Raw genomic sequence first — 19,405 nt, forward strand, 5'->3', positions numbered from 1 at the left:
CCCGGCCTGTTTCCTAGCTTATATGTACTCTCACATTTATTGAAATTACTTCTTAGTTTGCTCTTCTTCTTTTAGTTTTCTTTCTCATATTGTCTACTAACTTTTTTATGTTAATATTGATTTCTAGGATGTTGGTCTCACATTGGGGATCCCCAAGAGTGTCACTATGAAGAATGTGTAGTAACTACCACTCCTCCCTCAATTCAAAATGGAACATACCGTTTCTGCTGTTGTAGCACAGATTTATGTAATGTCAACTTTACTGAGAATTTTCCACCTCCTGACACAACACCACTTAGTAAGTAAAGTAACTGACTTTTCTTTGTATTTCCTTTCTCCAAAATTTTGCAAGATATAAAACAAACATAAAAAACATACAAGATTGAGGCTGGGTGTGGTGGCTCATGCCTGTAATCCCAGCATTTTGAGAGGCCAAGGCAGGTGGATCACCTGAGGACAGGAGTTTGAGACCAGATTGGCCAACATGGTGAAACTGCATCTCTACTAAAAGTAGAAAAAAGTTAGCTAGGCATGGTGGCAGGTGCTTGTAATCCCAGCTACTTGGGAAGCTGAGACAGGAGAATTGCTTGAGCCCAGGAGGCAGAGGTTACAGTTAGCTGAGATTGCGCCATTGCACTCCAGCCTGGGCAATGAGAGCGAAACTCAAAAAAAAAAAAAAAAAAAAAAAAAAAAAAAAAAAAAAAAAAATTAAGGTTGGTAGGAGTGAGAGGGAGAGTTTCAGTGTTATTAGATTACATCTAGCAAACACCTGAAATCCAAAAGAGATGCACTAGGACTTCCAAGGTATCAATATATTACTACATAACTTTGGTAAAATGTAGTACTGGCCACGCATGGTGGCTCATGCCTGTAATCTCAGCATTTTAGGAGGCCAGAGCAGGAGGATCACTTGAGCCCAGGAATTCAAGACCAGCTTGGGCAAGATAGTGAGACCCCATCTCTACCAACACAATAAATAAGCCAGGCGTAGCGGCGCTCGTGTAATTCCAGCTATTTGGGAGGCTGAGGTTGGAGGATTGCTTGAGCCTGGGAAGTTGAGGCTGCAGCGATTGTTCCACTGCCCTCTATCCTAGGTGACAGAGCGAGACTCTGTCTCAAAATAGTATAAAATATAATAGTTTCCAACCCATATGGAGGGAAATTTGGTTAAGACAACTACATGTGTGCTTACTCTTTTCACATTTCCAAGACTTTATCTGGAAATACATTTTCAATATTATGAATATACATAGACATCGAGTTGTTTATTGCAGTATTTTATTTTTATTTTTTTGAGATGGAGTTTTGCTTTTGTTGCCCAGGCTGAAGTGCAGCGGCGTGATCTCGGTTCACTGCAACCTCTGACTCCCTAGCTCAAGCAATTCTCCTGCCTCAGCCTCCCAAGTAGCTAGGATTACAAGCATGCGCCACCATGCCCAGCTAATTTTTGTATTTTTAGTAGAGACGGGGTTTCACCGTGTTGGCCAAGGTGGTCTTGATCTCTTGACCTCAAGATCCACCCACCTCAGCCTCCCAAAGTGTTGGGATTACAGGCATGAGCCAGCATCCCTGGCCTGCAGTATTATTTTTAACTGCACAGTATTAGGAAGTAAATGTCCAAGAATAGGGTATTAGTTGAAATATACTGTGATACATACATGAATGGAGTACCAACCATACAGCTATAATAAAAAAATAAGATCTCTATGAACTAACCTAGAGTGATTTTCACAGGTAATATTAGATACAAAAAGTATGTATAATAGGCTCTCTTTTATAAAACTGGAAGGTAAATAAAAAAGCATATCTACTCTTATTTTTACAAAAAGAAACAAAGAATAAATTAGAAAATAATGAACTTGGTTACTTATAAGGGATCCAAGGAATGGGACAGAAAGGATATGGAAAAGAGTGATGGTGGGGTGTAGTGGCTCACACCTGTAATCCCAGCGTTTTGGAAGGCCAGGGCGGGCGGATCACAAGGTCAAAAGATCAATACCATCCTGGCCAACATGGTGAAACCCTGTCTCTACTAAAAATACAAAAATTAGCTGGGTGTGGTGGTGCGCACTTGTAGTCCCAGCTACTTGGGAGGCTGAGGCAGGAGAATTACTTGAAACCAGGAGGTGGAGGTTGCAGTGAGCTGAGATCATGCCACTACACTCTAGCCTGGTGAGAGAGAGAGACTCCATCAAAAAAAAAAAAGGAGTGACGGTTCTCTGAGTGTAGCTTTTTGGATGTAATTTTTACTATTGGTATTGTGTAAATATTCTACATAAGCAAAAAAATTAAGTACCTAAGAATGGAAAGGAGAAAAATACCTCAAGCTGTAACCAAATTGAAATAAATGAACCTAATTATTTTTCATATTATTACAATAACTACAATGGTAACAAAATTATTGAAAGATAAGGAAAAAAATAAAAAAAGAACTAATCCAAGTGATTAGTTTATAAACACAGTATTTGACTATATATACTCTTTTGTGTGAGATGCAATATAAAGGATGAGGGAGAATTACAAACAAATACTGAGCTAGTAGTGTGGGCAAAGCAATTCTGCAGCCATTGTAGATGCATTATAGGATTAAGAAAATGAGTTCAAGCCGAGCTCGGCCTGAACTGTAATCTCAGCACTTTGGGAGGCTGAGGTGGGCAGATCAAAAGGTCAAGAGATCATGACTATCATCCTGGCCAACATGGTGAAACCCTGTCTCTACAAAAAATACAAAAATTAGCTGCGTCTGTAATCCCAGCTACTCAGGAGGCTGAGGCAGGAGAATCTCTTAAACCCGAGAAGTGGAGGTTGCAGTGAGCCGAGATCGTGCCACTGCACTCCAGTCTGGTGACAGAGCAAGACTTCATCTCAAAAAAAAAAAAAAAAAAAAAAAAAAAAAAGAAAATGGGTTGATGTACTTGGGAGTCAGGGTTCTTACAGAAGAAACAGGAATACACAATTATCAACTGGGGAGACAGAAGAAAACCCCATGCAAATAGATTGCAATTCGAGGTATCAGTATGGACTTACACTTAAAAAAATATGCATATGTGTGTGTTACATGCATGTATATGTGGCTGTGTACATGTGTGTATACAGATAAATGTATTTATACACACATGGCAAATGCATGTATTTCATACTTCTGTCCATTGAAAAGGATGAGAAACAGTAGTACCCCAGTAGCAGTGACCATGCATAATGCCCACATCTTAGTCTCTAATACCATTCTCCACTAAAAAGGAACCAAGACTTCTTAGAAAAATGATTTATTACAAGACTGAGGCAGGATAGGTATAAAATAAGCCTGGGACATCTTATAATATTTTATAATTTTTGTAGGAAAGTAAGGAAAGAGCCTGTAATCCCAGCACTTTGGGACACCAAGGTAAGAGGATTGCTTGAGCCCAGGAATTTGAGACTAGCCTGGGCAACACAGACCCAATATCAAAAAAAAATTAAAAAGTAGCCAGATGTGGTACATGCCTGTAGTTCCACCTACTTGGGAGGTTGAGATGGGAGGATCACTTGAACTTGGGAAGTCAAGGCTGCAATGAGCTGTGATCAGGCCACTGTACTCCAGCCTGGGCAAAAGAGTGAGACCCTGTCTCAAAAACAAAAAGCAAGGAGAGGAAGGAAAGAAGTTCCTAAAAATATGTTGGAGGCTTGTCATAGGACACAGGAGCCAGCTGGAAGGAACTCCCACTGACTAAATCTGGGTCATTTTGAGTGCTAAAACAATTAAGTACATTAATGAATTGTGAACTACTATAAGGAAAATGAATCATGCATAGAATGTCAAGTGCCAACTGGTAAATGTAGGAATGCTGGAGTTGGCAGCTTATTATTCTTCAACCATTGTGTTAAGGATTAGATCAGGCAAGAATCAACAAAGGATCCTAAATCTAGGGGCAGCTTCAATGAGGAGCCAGGATGTTTGCATGCCTCCCACATATGTCAAGGGAAAAATTAGTAATTATAAAATGGGAAAAATGGACACCTTGACCAGGTAATAAAAATTAACATCATTAATGAAGGGCACATGGAAATCCATGATACCTGGAGAAGGCCACATAACTAATATATAGCTGTATTCCAGTCAAGAATGCGTAACCTGAATTCAGTCATGAGGTAACATCACCCCAAATTAAGAATGTTCTGTTACAAAGAGGGGGATCATATTCTTCAAAAATGTGAATGTCATGTAAGAATGTGGAAAAGGTCTAGGTGAAAGGAAGCTAAAAAGACTGGACAACTAGGCAGTGCCTATCATATACTGAATGAGAACAATGAGATAAAAGACATTGTTGAGTCAGTTGACAAAATGGATGACTAGACAACAATGTTTCAATGTTAAATGTGCTGAAGCTATTAATAATACTGTGGTTTTATAAGAGAATAACCATATTCTTAGGAAATAATCTAGGAAGTATTTAAGAATAAAGGACCATGATTATACTGTGTAATGGTTCAAAAAATGTGTGTGTGTGTGTGTGTGTGTGTGTGTAAAGAGATAACAAAAGCAAACAGAATAAAATGGTATCAGTAGGTGAATCTGGGTGAAAGAATATGATGTATTCTTTGCACCATTCTTGCAACTGTTGTGGAAGTTATAAATTATTTCCAAATAAAAATTTAATTCTTAAAGTTTAAAAACTTAAAATATAGCACATCTCAAGAATTTTCTTAGTTAACAGATTTTATCAGACCACACTCTGGGATCATCAGTTTTGGATTATTTCCTTTGATGTGTTGATGAAGCACTAAACTGAAAGCAATAGGAATTTTCTTTATAACCATAGTTTCTACCTACTGAAGGCCATTAGCTTCTATTAGGAGATTTTATTGAATTGGATACATTTATTTTTCACAAAGAAAACAAGGTCTCTAATTTTCACTTGTACCTCTAGCTAAATAAAAGAGGGAAAGTGGCCAGGTGCTCATGCTTATAATTCCAGTCCTTTGGGAGGCCAAGGTGGGTGGATCACCTGAGGTCAGGAGTTTGACACTGGCCTGGCCAACATGGTGAAACCTCGTCTCTACTAAAAATACAAAAATTAGTTGGGCGTGGTGGTGCACACCTGTAATCCCAGCCACCTGGGAGGCTGTGGCAGAAGAATTGCCTGAACCCAGTAGGTGGAGATTGCAGTGAGCTGAGATTGCTTACTGCACTCCAGCCTGGGTGACAGAGACTCGGTCTCAAAAAAAAAGAGGGTAAGTGAATTTGTTTGTACATTATCCTCAAAGATCTTTTCAGCTGCATTGCATTTCAGGTTGTTACCTAGGTCTTAGTTTAGTTTACTATGACCCCAAAGTAGGATTATTGCCAACCAGGAATCAGTAATGCTATTGCAATAAAAAAGGAAAGTGTTTAAGTAAGTGTTCTAATTTGGAAGCATTAACACAATTTATATTTTTTGTTCTTCAAACAAAAAAATTGAGTGAAGTTGAAGTTGGCAAACAAGATCAATTTTGACATGGACTGTCAGAGATTTAGTCCACAAATGCTAGGTGATTAACAAAAATAAAAATAGTTTTATTTGTTGAAATTTAAAGAAAGAAATTAAAATATAAGACAGGCACGGTAGCTTACTCCCTTAATCCCAGCCCTTTGGGAGGCTGAGGTGGGCGGATCACCTGAGGTCAGGAGTTTGAGACCAACCTGACCAACATGGAGAAACCCCGTCTCTACTAAAAATACAAAATTAGCTGGGCGTGGTAGTGCAGGCCTGTAATCCCAGCTACTTGGGAGGCTGAGGCAGGAGAATCTCTTGAATCCAGGAGGCGGAGGTTCTGGTGAGCCAAGATTGCGCTGTTGCATTCCAGCCTGGGCAACAAGAGCAAAACTCCTTCTCAAAAAAAAATTATAAAATTCAGAAACAGAACTTTTGCTCATGGCCATATAATAATAAGTAGAAAGTTTGCTGATGGTGAGTTTTTTTCTCCTTTTTTTTTTTTTTTGAGACAGAGTTTCGCTCTTATTACTCAGGCTGGAGTGCAATGGCACGATCTCGGCTCACCGTAACCTCCGCCTCCTGGGTTCAGGCAATTCTCCTGCCTCAGCCTCCTGAGTAGCTGGGATTACAGGCATGCGCCACCATGCCCAGCTAATTTTTTGTATTTTTAGTAGAGACGGGGTTTCACCATGTTGACCAGGATGGTCTCGATCTCTTGACCTCGTGATCCACCCGCCTCAGCCTCCCACAGTGCTGGGATTACAGGCGTGAGCCACCGCGCCCGACCTTTTTTCTCCTTTATACTTTTTCCTTAATGCAGGGCATGGTGGCTCATGCTTGTAATCCCAGCATTTTGGGAGGCAAAGGCAGGTGGATCACTTGAGCCTAGCAGTTTGAAACCAGTCTGGGCAACATGATGAAACCCTATCCCTACTAAAAATACAAAAATTAGCCAGGCACAGTGGCACACACCTGTGATCCCAGCTACTTGGGAGACTGAGATGGGGAGGATCGCTTGAGCCTGGGAGGTAGAAGTTGCTAATGGCCGAGATTATGCCACTGCACTCCAGCTTAGGGTACCTAAGAGCAAGAACCTGTCTCCAAAAAAAAAAAAAATTATTAAAAATCCCAGTTACTGAATATTTAACATAAAAATTTTATCAAAAACACATTCTTAAATTATTAAATACTGGCCAGGCGCGGTGGCTCACACCTGTAATCCAGCACTTTGGGAGGCCAAGTCGGGTAGATCACTTGAGGTTAGGAGTTCGAGACAGCCTGACCAACATGGAGAAACCCCATCTCTACTAAAAATACAAAAAAATTAACTGGGCTTGATGGTGGGTGCCTGTAATCCCAGCTACTCCGGAGGCTGAGGCATGAGAACACTTGAACCTGGGAGGTGGAGGTTGTAGTGAGCAGAGATCACACCATTGTACTTCAGCCTAGGCAACAGAGTGAGACACGATGTCTAAATAAATAAATAAGTCTGAAAATAAAATAAAATAACTAAAAACTGTGCAAACCTAGCAAAGAAGGAAGTGGATGGCTAGGCGTGGTGGCTCACACCTGTAATCCTGGTTTTGAGAAAAATGATTTAAAATAATCTATAATCAGTCTTTTCCTCCCTTTGTCAGTTTCTGCTGATACTGTAGAGATAATAGAAGTTATATTTTAAATAGTAATTTAATATGTATTATAAGATGTTTTTTGTTTATTACAAAATCTGTGAACCTTGGCACTTCCTAATGAAATACTTTTAATATCATTCATTAAAATTACGTGTTCATTTTATGGTACGTAAATTATACCTTAATTAAAATTTTAAAATAAAATGTTCATTATTAAATCTTGTGAGAAGAGTGTTCACTGAAAAATTGTCTCTATACTTCACATATCACATTTTTGTGATGGCTGATAAAGTCTTGCTTTTGCATAGTTTTTTGTTTGTTTGAGACATAAAGATTACTTTGTTGCCCACGCTGGAGTGCGGTGGTGCAATCTTGGCTTACTGCAACCTTTGCCTCCTGGGTTCAAGTGAATCTCGTGTCTCAGCCTCTCAAGTAGCTGGGAGCATAGGCGGATGCCACCATGCACAGCTAATTTTTGCATATTTAGTAGAGATGGAGTTTCGCCATGTTGGCCAGGCTGGTCTTGAACTCCTGACCTCAGGTGATCCACCCTCCTTGGCCTTTCAAAGTGCTGGGATTACAGGCATGAGCCACCTTATCCGGCCTGCATAGTATTCTATATTTTAATAGTGCTATCACTTCCGTAAACTTTTTAAAGTTATTAATATTTAGGTAGTTTAGTAAAAAATAACCCCTTTTTTCCTAATGAGTAGCTCTGCTACTTGGGAAGAATGGTAATTGAAGTAACTGTGTTTCTCTGATGGAGATGACTTACAGTTTATCTTCCTTTAAGTTTTTACCTATCATTATTTTGGTAGACAGTAAGTGTCAAGTGTTTATATTTTGGGCCCCCAACAGAGAATGTGTTAAAACTTTTAAATTTGAAATTATTTCAGAGTTATTTAAGAAGTTACAAAAATAGTACAGAGAACTCCCATATACACTTTACCCACATTCACCAATTATTAACATTTTGCTGTATTTGCTCTATCATTCTTTCCCAAATAGATAACATATACTTCATTATGTTTTCTGAACTTTTTCCAGATCAGTTGCAAGCATCATACCTGAATTAACATATATGTAGTAATTGTCTTTTTGTCTGTCTCGTCTAATAAACTCTGAAGTTCTTTGTGAGAGGGACTTTTTTAATGCCCCTTTGTCTCCACAGTGACTATAATTATAAGGCTTTTCATTTAGATGTTTCTCTTTAAAATATTTTTGGCTGGCCATAGTGGCTCATGCCTGCAATCCTAGCACTTTGGGAGGCCAAGGCAGGCAGATCACCTGAGGTCAGGGGTTCGAAACCAGTCTGACCAACATGGTGAAACCTTGCCTCTACAAAAATACAAAAAGTAGCCAGACGTGATGGCTGGTACCTGTAATCCCAACTACTCAGGAGGCTGAGGTAGGAGAAACACTTGAACCCACGAGGTGGAGGTTTGCAGTGAGCCAACACTGAGCCACTGCACTCCAGCCGGCGCGACAGAGTGAGACTCTGTCTCAAAAATAAATAAATAAATAAATAAATTTAAAAATACGTATTTTAAAAATGAGATGATTTGAAAAATATATTAAATAACCACACCCGGCCTGAGTCTTTCAAATATCTACTCTGTTTAAAAAGAAAACCAGTCTTTAAGTAAGTTTATATCTATAGTATTCTTTTACTTTCTTACACCCTTAATTCATCTTCTTTTGTTTATAAATTCCCAGAGTTTGAAAGAATTGTATAATTATTACAAAGTTTAGAAACTTATTTTAGAATAATTTCTTGATAAGATTTCTGGAATTGGTATAATAAGCCTCCCTAACTCTTAAGTAAACAGGATAGTTAAGTCGATAGAAAAGCAGGCACAATTTTGTGTGTGCTTTTTTAAATTAAATCAATCTAATTCATTCTATTCAGTGTTGATGGTGAAAGTCAGTATATAGATGTAGGATCCTTTTGTTTATATTATTTGTTAAATTGATAGTTGGATCAACTTGAGAAACAAAGATTGAATTGCATCTGAAGCTGGGTTTAAAAAATCACATTCTTGGCTGGGCGGCAGTGGCTCATGCCTGTAATCCCAGCACTTTGGGAAGCTGAGGCAGGTGGATCACAAGGTCAGGAGTTGGAGACCAGCCTGACCAATATGGTGAAACTACGTCTCTACTAGAAATGTAAAAATTAGCCAGGCATGGTGGCAAACAACTGTAGTTGCAGCTACTCAGGAAGCTGAGGCAGAAGAATCGCTTGAACCTGGGAGGCAGAAGTTGCAGTGAGCCAAGATTGTGCCACTGCACTCCAGCCTGGGCAACAGAGAGAGACTGTGTCTCAAAAACAGTAAAAAAGAAAAAGAAATCACATTCTAATTCATTCTGTGTTCTTAAGATTAGAAATTTAAATTTCCAGAGTCTGGCAGCGTATGTCTTTATCTCACACCAAGCTAGAAAACAAAGCCTGTATTCAAAGAAGCAGATGTTGGCATAGGGCCATAGGTGGGTTATTAGCTATTGTGAATGTATAGTAATTTTTCACTTTTTACTGTTTCTGTGATAGCATTAAAGTGATTAAATACACAGAAAATAGGGAATGAGAATGTCTGAAATTCAGTCTTTATTACTTCAGGAAGCAAAACAATGTATATTACATTTTTATACTTTTTTTTGAGACAAAGTCTCACCCTGTCTCCCAGGCTGGAGTGCAGTGGTGTGAACTTGGCTCACTGCAACCTCCGCCTCCCAGGCTCAAGCAATTTTCCTGCCTCAGCCTCTCAAGTAGCTGGGATTACAGGTTCCTGCCACCATACCCGGCTAATTTTTTTTCTTTTTGTATTTTTAGTAGAGATGGAGTTTTACCATGTTGACCAAGCTAGTCTCGAACTCCTGACCTCAGGTGATCTACCTGCCTCAACCTTCCAAAGTGCTAGGATTACAGGCATTATTCATTGCATCTGGCCACATTTTTATACTTTTAAAAATTACTAGTGTAACATCTCATGTACCCTATAAATATGTATACCTACTATGTACCCACAAAAATAAATAATTTTAAAAATATTAGTGCAAAAGGCACAGGACAAGAAAAATAAAAGTTTGCATAATTTAGGAAAATAGTAATTATTTAATGCAATAGTAACAAGATTCTATTTATATATTATTTTTTGTTCATCAGATAGTTTTCATTCTGAAGTTTTGCTAGCTCTGCGCTTCTGAATGCCAACTGCTATCCTGTATCTACCTACCTACCTTGCTCCTCTCCTCTCAGAAATTAATCCTTTTTTATGTTGGGGTTCTTAAAATTTTACATTACTTAGTTTCCTGATGAACAAGGCAAAACCTTGTGACTGACCTGGCTTTCACTGAAGAACTTTTCATCTGTGAAATGTAAGTCCCAAGCATATATGGTGGAATTGACCAGTGTTTAAAAAATAAATATCTTCTGAAATACTGGACCGAATTGGATGTAGATCATGGAATTATTTCCATGTCTTTATTTCAACAACTGCAGTTTTTATTTTCTTTTTAGGATTTCCAATTCCATGTGTATCCCTCTCTTCCTGCCTTAACTGTGTCTCAGTTTCTTAAAATGTGCTCTCTGATTACTGAGCATTTTCTGCATAATTTATATGTAAAAAACAATTATCCATCTAATAATCATTCAGTGGTTTCAGATACAATTGTACTATAATAGAGTCATAGATACATGAAAACATTTCAAATACATTCAAAACCAACGTGAAACTAGCCATGATTTGAGTAACAAGCATCTTTAAAATAATGTTAAATAGGCCGGGCATGGTGGCTCACACCTGTAATCCTAGCACTTTGGAAGTCCAAGGCAGGCAGATCATGAGGTCAGGAGTTTGAGACCAGTCTGGGCAACATGGTGAAATCCTATCTCTTCTAAAATACAAAAAAATTAGCTGAGTATGGCGGTGTGTACCTGTAATCCCAGTTACTTGGGAGGCTGAAACAGGAGAATTGCTTCTGTAAGGCAGAAGTTGCGGTGAGCCCAGATCACACTATTGCAGAGATGGGGTTTTACCATGTTGGCCAGGCTGGTCTCGAACTCCTGACCTCAGGTAATCTGCCTGCCTTGGCCTCCCAAAGTGCTAGGATTACAGGTGTGAGCCACTGCGCCCGACCTGAAACCGTTTTCTAATACAGTCACAAAGGTTTACTGCTGTATTTTCTTCTTAGGTTTTATAGCTCTTACATTGAGGTCTGTGATCATTTTGAGTTAAGTTTTGTATATGGCATGAGGTAGGAAGTACAACTTTATTCTTTTGTTTGATATCCAGTGTTCCAGTATCGTTTGTTAAAAATACTGTTTTTTCCAATTGCATTGTCTTGGCACCCTTGTCAAGAATCAGTTGATCATACATGTAAAGTTTTATTTCTGAACTCTTAATTCTGTTCCATTGATCAGTATGTCAAGGATTAATTGATCCTTAACCCAGGACCACACTGTCTTGAAAACTATTGCTTTGTAATTAGTTTTAAAATAGAGAAAGCTGAGCTCTCCAACTTTGTTCTTCTTTTGCTTTCTTTCTTTCTTTTTTTTTTTTTAGAGAGAGAATTTCACTCTTGTCGCCTAGACTAGAGCACAATGGTGTGATCTCAGCTTACTGCAACCTCCATCTCCCAGGTTCAAGCGATTCTCCTGTCTCAGCCTCCCAAGTAGCTGGGATTACAGGCTTGCACTACCACACCTGGCTAAATTTTGTATTTTTAATAGATATAGGGTTTCACCATATTGGCCGTGGCTGGTCTGACCTTGGATGATCTGAGTGGTCTCCTTGGTCTCCCAAAGTGCTGGGGTTATAGGCAAGAGCCACAGCACCCAGCTTGTTCTTTTTCAAGATTATTATGGCTGTTCTGGGTTCCTTGCATTTCCTTATGATTTGTGATCAGTTTTCCATATCTGCAAAAAAGACAGCTGGGATTTTGATAGGCAGTTTGGGGAGTATTGCTATATTAACAATAGTAAGTCTCTTAATTAATAAAAATGAGGTACCTTTCCATTTATGTAGACCTTTGTTCATTTCTTGCAACAATGTTTTATAGTTTACTCAGTGTACAAGTCTTACACTTCATTGTTAAATTTATTCCTAATTATTTTTCAGAGTAGTTTTCTGTCTTTGGCCAAGACAGCTGCATGTAGTGTATATACCAGTTACAAGAAATTATTTTGCAAAACTTTTAGTTGTAGTAAAATACCCCACAGCTAAAATAAAATGTAAAATTTACCATCTTATCATTTTTAAGTGTACAGTTCAGTATAGTTCATATTGTCATACAATCTATCTCCAGAACTCTTCACCTTCAGGTACCGAAACTCTGTACCCATTACATAACAACTCACTATTATCCCTTCTCCTCAGGACCTCCAAGCACCACCTACTTTCTGTCTGTATGAATTTGGCTACTCTAAGTACATCATATAAGTAGAATCATATCATATTTGTCTTTTTGCAGCTAGCTCCTTTCACTTAGCATAATGTCACCAAGATTCATCCATCACAAGATGCTACACATGCTACAAAGCATGTGTTAGCATTTTCTTTCTTTTTTTTTTTTTTTTTAAAGTCTGGATAATATTCCATTTTATGTAAATACCACATTTATTCATCCATCATGGACACTTGGGTTACTTCTACCTCTTGGCTATTAATGCGTAAAGCTCCAGTGAATGTGGGTATACAAATATCTCTTTGAGACCCTGGTTTCAGTTCTTTGGGATGATACCAAGAAATAGAATTGCTGACTCATATGATAATAATGCTATTTTTAATTTCTTTTTTTTTTGTTTAAGAGACAGGGTCTTGCTTTGTTGCCCAGACTGGAATGCAGTGGTACGATCAGAGCTCACTGTAATCTTGAACTCCTAGGCTCAAGTGATCCTCCTACCTCAGCCTCCTGGGTAGCTAGGATTACGGGCACATGACCCCATGCCTGACTAATTTTAAAATTTTATTTTAGAGATAGGATCTTGGCTGTTGCCAGGCTGGTTGTGAACATTTGGCCTGAAGTAATCCTCCCTGGGTGACATAGGCAGAGGGATATTTGACACAGAAGAGGAGAAGACAGTGTGACCATGGAGACAGAGATTGGAGTAATGCAACAACAATCCAAGGAGTGCTAGGAAATCCAAGGAAAGCTGGCAGAGGAAAATAATGGACTTTACCCTAGAGCCTCAGAGGCAGCTGTAGTCCTACCACCATCTTAATTTGACCTAGGAAACTTTATATTTCTGTTTTCTAGAACTATGAAAGGATACATTTTTGTTTTTTTAAGTCAGCAAGGTTATGACAAATTTGTTATACCAGCCACCAGAAACTAATGCACCCCCAGAGAAAAGTTTACAAGCCTTGTTTGCTTTTAGAAATGTAGAACAGTATGGGCGAAGTGGCTTACACCTATAATCCCAGCACTTTAGGAGGCCAGGGTGGGCAGTTCATGAGATCAGGAGATCTAGACCATCCTGGCTAACATGGTGAAACCCCGTCTCTACTAAAACTACAAAAAATTAGCTGGGTGTGGTTAAACAAACCTGTAGTCCCAGCTACTCAGGAGGCTGAGGCAGGAGAATCACTTGAACCTGGGAGGCAGAGGTTGCAGTGAGCCAACATCGTACCACTGCATTCCAGCCTGGGCGACAGAGTGAGACTCAAAAAAAAAAAAAAAGAAAAAGAAACACAGAACAAATCCATCTCACTTCTGCATTCCACATTTTTATAAGCACATTGAATTGGCTGATGCTACATTAAATCTGGAATCCTGACTGCAAGAGAGTCTAGAAAATGTAGGGTTTTTGCTTTTTAACCTTTGCACTTCAGGAAGGGACACTATAATAGAATGAAGGCTGAATGGATGTTAAGGGACAGTCTGCCATATCTTATTAAAGTATTTTTTTCTCAGCTAACTCTCTGGGAGAATGAGGTTTACAGAGAAGGCAGTAAGTGGAGTGGCATTTTTTTAAAAAGATGAATATAGAGGATATTTCTACTCCAGTCCAAAATTTCCTGTGTCTCTGTCAGTATTTGTTTTTTCAAGAAACAGTCACAGTTTATCTGTGCCACTGCCCTTTAGCTCGCTGATCTTTCTTTGCTGCCTGCTCCTTCTTGCCTTCCTTCAGGCACATTTTAGTATTTCTAGTCCATGGACTGTGGTGATGTCTTTCTAAGCACATATACAAACATCCTTAGGAGATCAGGTGCAGTGGCTCATGCCTGTAATCCCAGCACTTTGGGAGGCCAAGGTGGGCGGATCACCTGGCCAACATGATGAAACCTTGTTTCTACTAAAAATACAAAAATGAGCTGTGCGTGGTTATGGGTATCTGTAATCCCAGCTACTCAGGGGGCTGAGACAGGAGAATTGCTTGAACTGGGGAGGCCGACGTTGTAGTGAGCCAAGATCACACCACTGCATTCCAGCCTGGGTGACAGAGCAAGCCTGTCTCAAAAACAAAAAAGAAACAAAAAAGAGCCTTAGGATATTGTCATGGACTTCCCTTTTCCCCACCACCCCAATTCTGAGTTAACTCAGCTGCCCAAATATTTGAGAGTCTAAGCACTTAAGGCATTAAAACAGTTGTATTTTTCTAAAATGACTTAAACATTATCCATTTTTAAAAATTATGCCATGGTAATAAATAAGAAATGATTAGCTGTAACACAGTGTGTGGTGATGACATGGTTTGCCAGGGTATTAAAATCGGACATGTACTCTCTCCTAGGGGCAGCAGCATTGGGTCTTAGAAAATTCTTTGGCAGCTTCAACATATCTGAGCAACATTTCTCAAGAACTCTTGTTTATGTAACTTTCTCTAAATCAATCAATCAGTAAATCATTTTGCTGTTCTACGTGGCTTATAATAGAACAAATAGCCTGAGTTAACTCAGCTGCCCAGGTATATGAGAGTCCATGCACATAGGGCATTTAATGGTTTTATTAGAATGATTTTTACATTATCCATTTCTAAAAATTATGCCAGAGTAATAAATAAGAAGTGATTAGCTATAACACAGTTTGTGGTAACAGTATGGTTTCTCAGCGTGTTAAAATTGTTTGTTAATGTCACAGGACCATGTGATTTCAGACTAGGTGAAACAAATATTACAGATAATCACAGAGACCTCCCAGCAGTATGTTTGATACCACACGTGCTTTGATGGTTCTAGTTCATTTATGTGTTTGTTGGAATGCATTGCATCTTATACTTTCCTTTCCTTAGTCCATTTAATGGGAAGAAAAACCAAGAGAATACATCCAGAAGATATTGGAACTGTATCCATTTTTAAAATTTTTAATCATTCTGCTCTTTTGGAGTTAGGCTATCTAAATTCTAAACCCAGTATTTTCATTTCTGAGAATTTATCCTACACATATAAATACACATATTTTTGAAATGATTGTAAACAAGAATATTCATTGTATTTACAGCAAAAGTGGAAAGAACTAAATGTACATCAATAGAGTACAGGTTAGAAGATTATGGTATAATGGAACATTATGAAGCTTTAAAAAGATTTTAAAGGCTCTCTCTGGACTGATTATTGAAGGACCCCCATGGTATATTGTTAAGTATTGTGTATTTTCATACTTGCTTCTATATCCATAAAGAAATTCTGAAAAAATAAGCCACAGAATCTAGACAGTAATTGCGTATGTATGAGTCTGTGTGTATGGGGGACGTTGGGTTGTTGGGATATGGGGGTGTGAAGACTCTACTTTTTATCTTGAAATATTCGTGTCAATGTATTACCTATTTAAAGAATTAAAAAATGAAAAATGTTTAAACTTCAGAAATATCTTGAGGGCAGAACATATCAAGATCTGACTTTCTGGGTAGAACTTTCTGGTTCTACACCAGAGGGTAGCATTTACACCAGGAAGATTCAGTTGCATGTAATAAAGAGGTTGAAAGATGTTTTACTATCCTTGAAAGAGAAGTATGGTCCTGTAAATAAATAAATATAGGACATCTTTTTTAACCTTAAAATAATATTCCTGACTGGTTATAACCACTGGTCAGTCTTCCAGACCAGGAGTAACTGATATGATTCCGCCCCTCACTATTCTAGTCTTTTTAATTTTCAGTATAATCTTATTATTTATTATTATTTTTTTTAGATGGAGTCTTGCTCTGCTCCCTAGGCTGGAGTTCAGTGGCGTGATCTCGGCTCACTGTAACCTCCACCTCCCAGGTTCAGGCAGTTCTTCTGCCTCAACCTCCTGAGTAGCTGGGACTATAGGCATGCACCAACACCTGGCTAATTTTTTTTTTTTTTTTTTTTTTTGAGACAGAGTCTTGTTCTGTCGCCAGGCACCAGGCTGGAGTGCAGTGGCGCGATCTACGCTCAACTGCAACCCCCACCTCCCAGGTTCAAGCAATTCTCCTACCTCAGCCTCCCTTGTAGCTGGGACTACAGACGCGCGCCACCACGCCCAGCTAATTTTTTATATTTTAGTAGAGATGGAGTTTCAATATGTTGGCCAGGATGGTCTTGATCTCTTGACCTCTTGATCCGCCCGCCTTGGCCTCCCACAGTGTTGGGATTACAGGCGTGAGCCAGCATGCCCAGAGATTAACCATTTTAAAAAATACAAAATTTACTGTCATAGTAATATTTAAGTGCATGGTTTAATAGCATTATGTACATTCACATTGTTGTGTAACCAACCTCCAGACCTCTTTGTCTTGCAAAACTGAAACTCTATAGCCATTAAACATCTCACCAATCTCCCCTACTCCTAACCTTTGGCAATTACCATTCTACTTTCTATCTGATGAATTTGACTACTTTAGTGGAATCATAAGGTATCTTTTTGTTACTTTTTTTTTTTTTTTTTTTTTTTTTTGAGACGGAGTTTTGCTCTTGTTGTCCAGGCTGGAATGCAGTGGCACAATCTTGGCTCCTGAGTAGCTGGGATTACAGGCAGCCACCATCACGCCCAGCTAAGTTTTTGTATTTTCTTTTCTTTCTTTCTTTTCTTTTTTTTTTGAGATGCAGTCTTGCTCTGTCACCAGGCTGGAGTGTAGTGGAACGATCTCGCCTCACCGCAGCCTCTGCATCCCCTCCCGAGTAGGTTGGGACTACAGGTGTGCGCCACCACGTGGCTAATTTTTGTATTTTTGGTAGAGATGGGGTTTCACCATATTGGCCAGGATGATCCCGATCTCTTGACCTCATGATCCACCCGCCTTGGCCTCCCAAAGTGCTGGGATTACAGGCGTGAGCCACCGCGCCCGGCCAATTTTTTGTATTTTCAGTAGAGATGGGGTTTCACCATGTTGGCCAGATTGGTCTTGAACACCTGACCACAGGCCATCCACCCTCCTTGGCCTCCCAAAGTGCTGGGATTACAGGCGTGAGCCACTGTGCCCAGTCCTTGTTACTTTTTAATACCATTTTATGTACTGTTTTTCATAAATGGAGATATGAAAAAGTAGAAGATCATGTAGCTAAGGGAACAAAAAGAAAGGAATAAGATAATTACAAAAGTAAAACCAGTGGTAATTAAGAATACCTCAGGATAATTGCAAAAGTAAAGGGCAGTGGTAATTAAGAACTTTAGGTCACAATAGATGGAATTCCTATAATTTAACCTGGAGAGAAAGTTAGAATGTAATTAGACTAAGACAAGGTACTAAAGATAGAAGTAGATTTAAAGTTGTATTTTAAAGTTTATACATCTCACAAATGGTAAATAAATGTTGATCTTTAGGAATATTACATATCTTACTACACAAAACAACTGAAGTACTATGTTTTAAATAAACAAACATGATTACTTTTTCCAGTGTAAAAAATTCATTCTGTAGTTAGTAGTGGGATTCTGCTCATTATTTATAGACTCCTTTGTTTAGATGAAATTATGTCTACAATTGTGATTAAAAACATGGACACAATTTTTAGAAAACCGACAGTTGTATATATTCACACATCCCCATGTAAGATATTACATGGGCAGTAGTAGGCATACTAATGTATTAGTCAGCTCTTACTGATGATACTTCATCAGCAAGCCATCCCTAAGCTCAGTGGTTTTAACAACAAACATTTATTTTCATAATTATATGTCTGTAGATCAGCTGGATTTGGCGGATCTAGACAGGATTCAGTTTTAGACTTCAGGATCAATTCATATCTTTTTGTCTGGGACCCAGGATCAATGGGCAACATTTACTCAGGACAAGTTCCTATCAGTAGTGGATTGCCTGCTTACAAGGAGTGCAAACCCAAGAATCCAAGAATCTTTTAGATTTCTGCTAACTTTATATTTGTCAGCTTCTCATTGGTCGATCAAGTTAAGTGGCCAGATTCAAAGTCAAGGAGCAAGGAGGTACACTCTGTCTATCATGAGGCTATGGCAAGAAGGTGGATACATTTTCATTATAGGGAAGGGACAATTTTAGGAAACAAAGAGAGTTAGCTTCTAAAGTCAAAAGATGTGTAAACACACACACAAGAGATAGTACTAAATATATAGCTACTCAAAGATATAGGGGTGTGTGTGTATGTGTGTGTGTGTGTGTGTGTGTGTATAGGTGTATATATATATATATAGAATATATATAAATGTATAGGTGCCAATATGTACGTGTGTGTATATATATGCATATATATATATACACGTGTGTGTATGTGTGTGTGTATATATACATATATGTGTGTGTGTATATATATGTATATATATGTGTGTGTGGCTATATATATCCACACACACATACACACACGTATATATACCCACACACATGCACACACTCGTACATATTGGCACTTATACATTTAGTACCACTTTTTTGTGTATGGTATGCATTCATCACGTCTTTGAAAATGAAAAGTTTTTTGTGGGCAAAAAGGACATCCAAAATATACCCACAATGGAATAAATCAAAAATACTTTTCTCACTCTGGTAGCTTTTACTTACAAGTGTTATAGTTATGTAATTTTTGTTTGTCTGTTTTTGTTTTATTTTGTTTTAAAACCAAGATAGAGTTGGATTAAAAATAGAACTTCCTGCATATGCCAGAATTTCTCCAGTGCTTCTAAGCAGGGCATGTAAGTGCCTCTGAAACTCATTTGCAGACAGAAATATGTACAGGGAGAAAGAACATAAAAGAAAAAGAAGGATAAGGAGCAAGTAGGATTAGGGAAAAGAAGTGCCTGTTTTGGAGATAAAGTAGCAATAATAATTAAACTCCCCTTAGGGTCATCAGTGCCCTTGATACTCTGTTACTTCCTTACTCTCATTATGTAAGGAGTATCCTTTATAGAAACTGAACAATGTTGTTCTTTCTTTTCTTTCTTTTCTTTTCTTTT

The 19,405-nt window shown here is 38.5% G+C and overlaps 1 protein-coding gene across 1 annotated transcript in view; it reads left to right on the plus strand.

Annotated features, from left to right (window-relative positions):
• The window catches only part of BMPR2 (bone morphogenetic protein receptor type 2), a 180,319-nt gene that overhangs the window by 94,878 nt on the left and 66,036 nt on the right, over positions 1 to 19,405 (plus strand). Inside the window, exon 3 of the mRNA XM_037741502.1 lies at positions 128 to 298. Within this exon, the coding sequence (XP_037597430.1) occupies positions 128 to 298 (171 nt within the window). The remainder of the gene's footprint in view (positions 1 to 127; positions 299 to 19,405) is intronic.

This window comes from Cebus imitator, unplaced genomic scaffold (assembly GCF_001604975.1).
Source record: "Cebus imitator isolate Cc_AM_T3 unplaced genomic scaffold, Cebus_imitator-1.0 Scaffold101, whole genome shotgun sequence".
Taxonomy (NCBI): Eukaryota; Metazoa; Chordata; class Mammalia; order Primates; family Cebidae; genus Cebus; species Cebus imitator.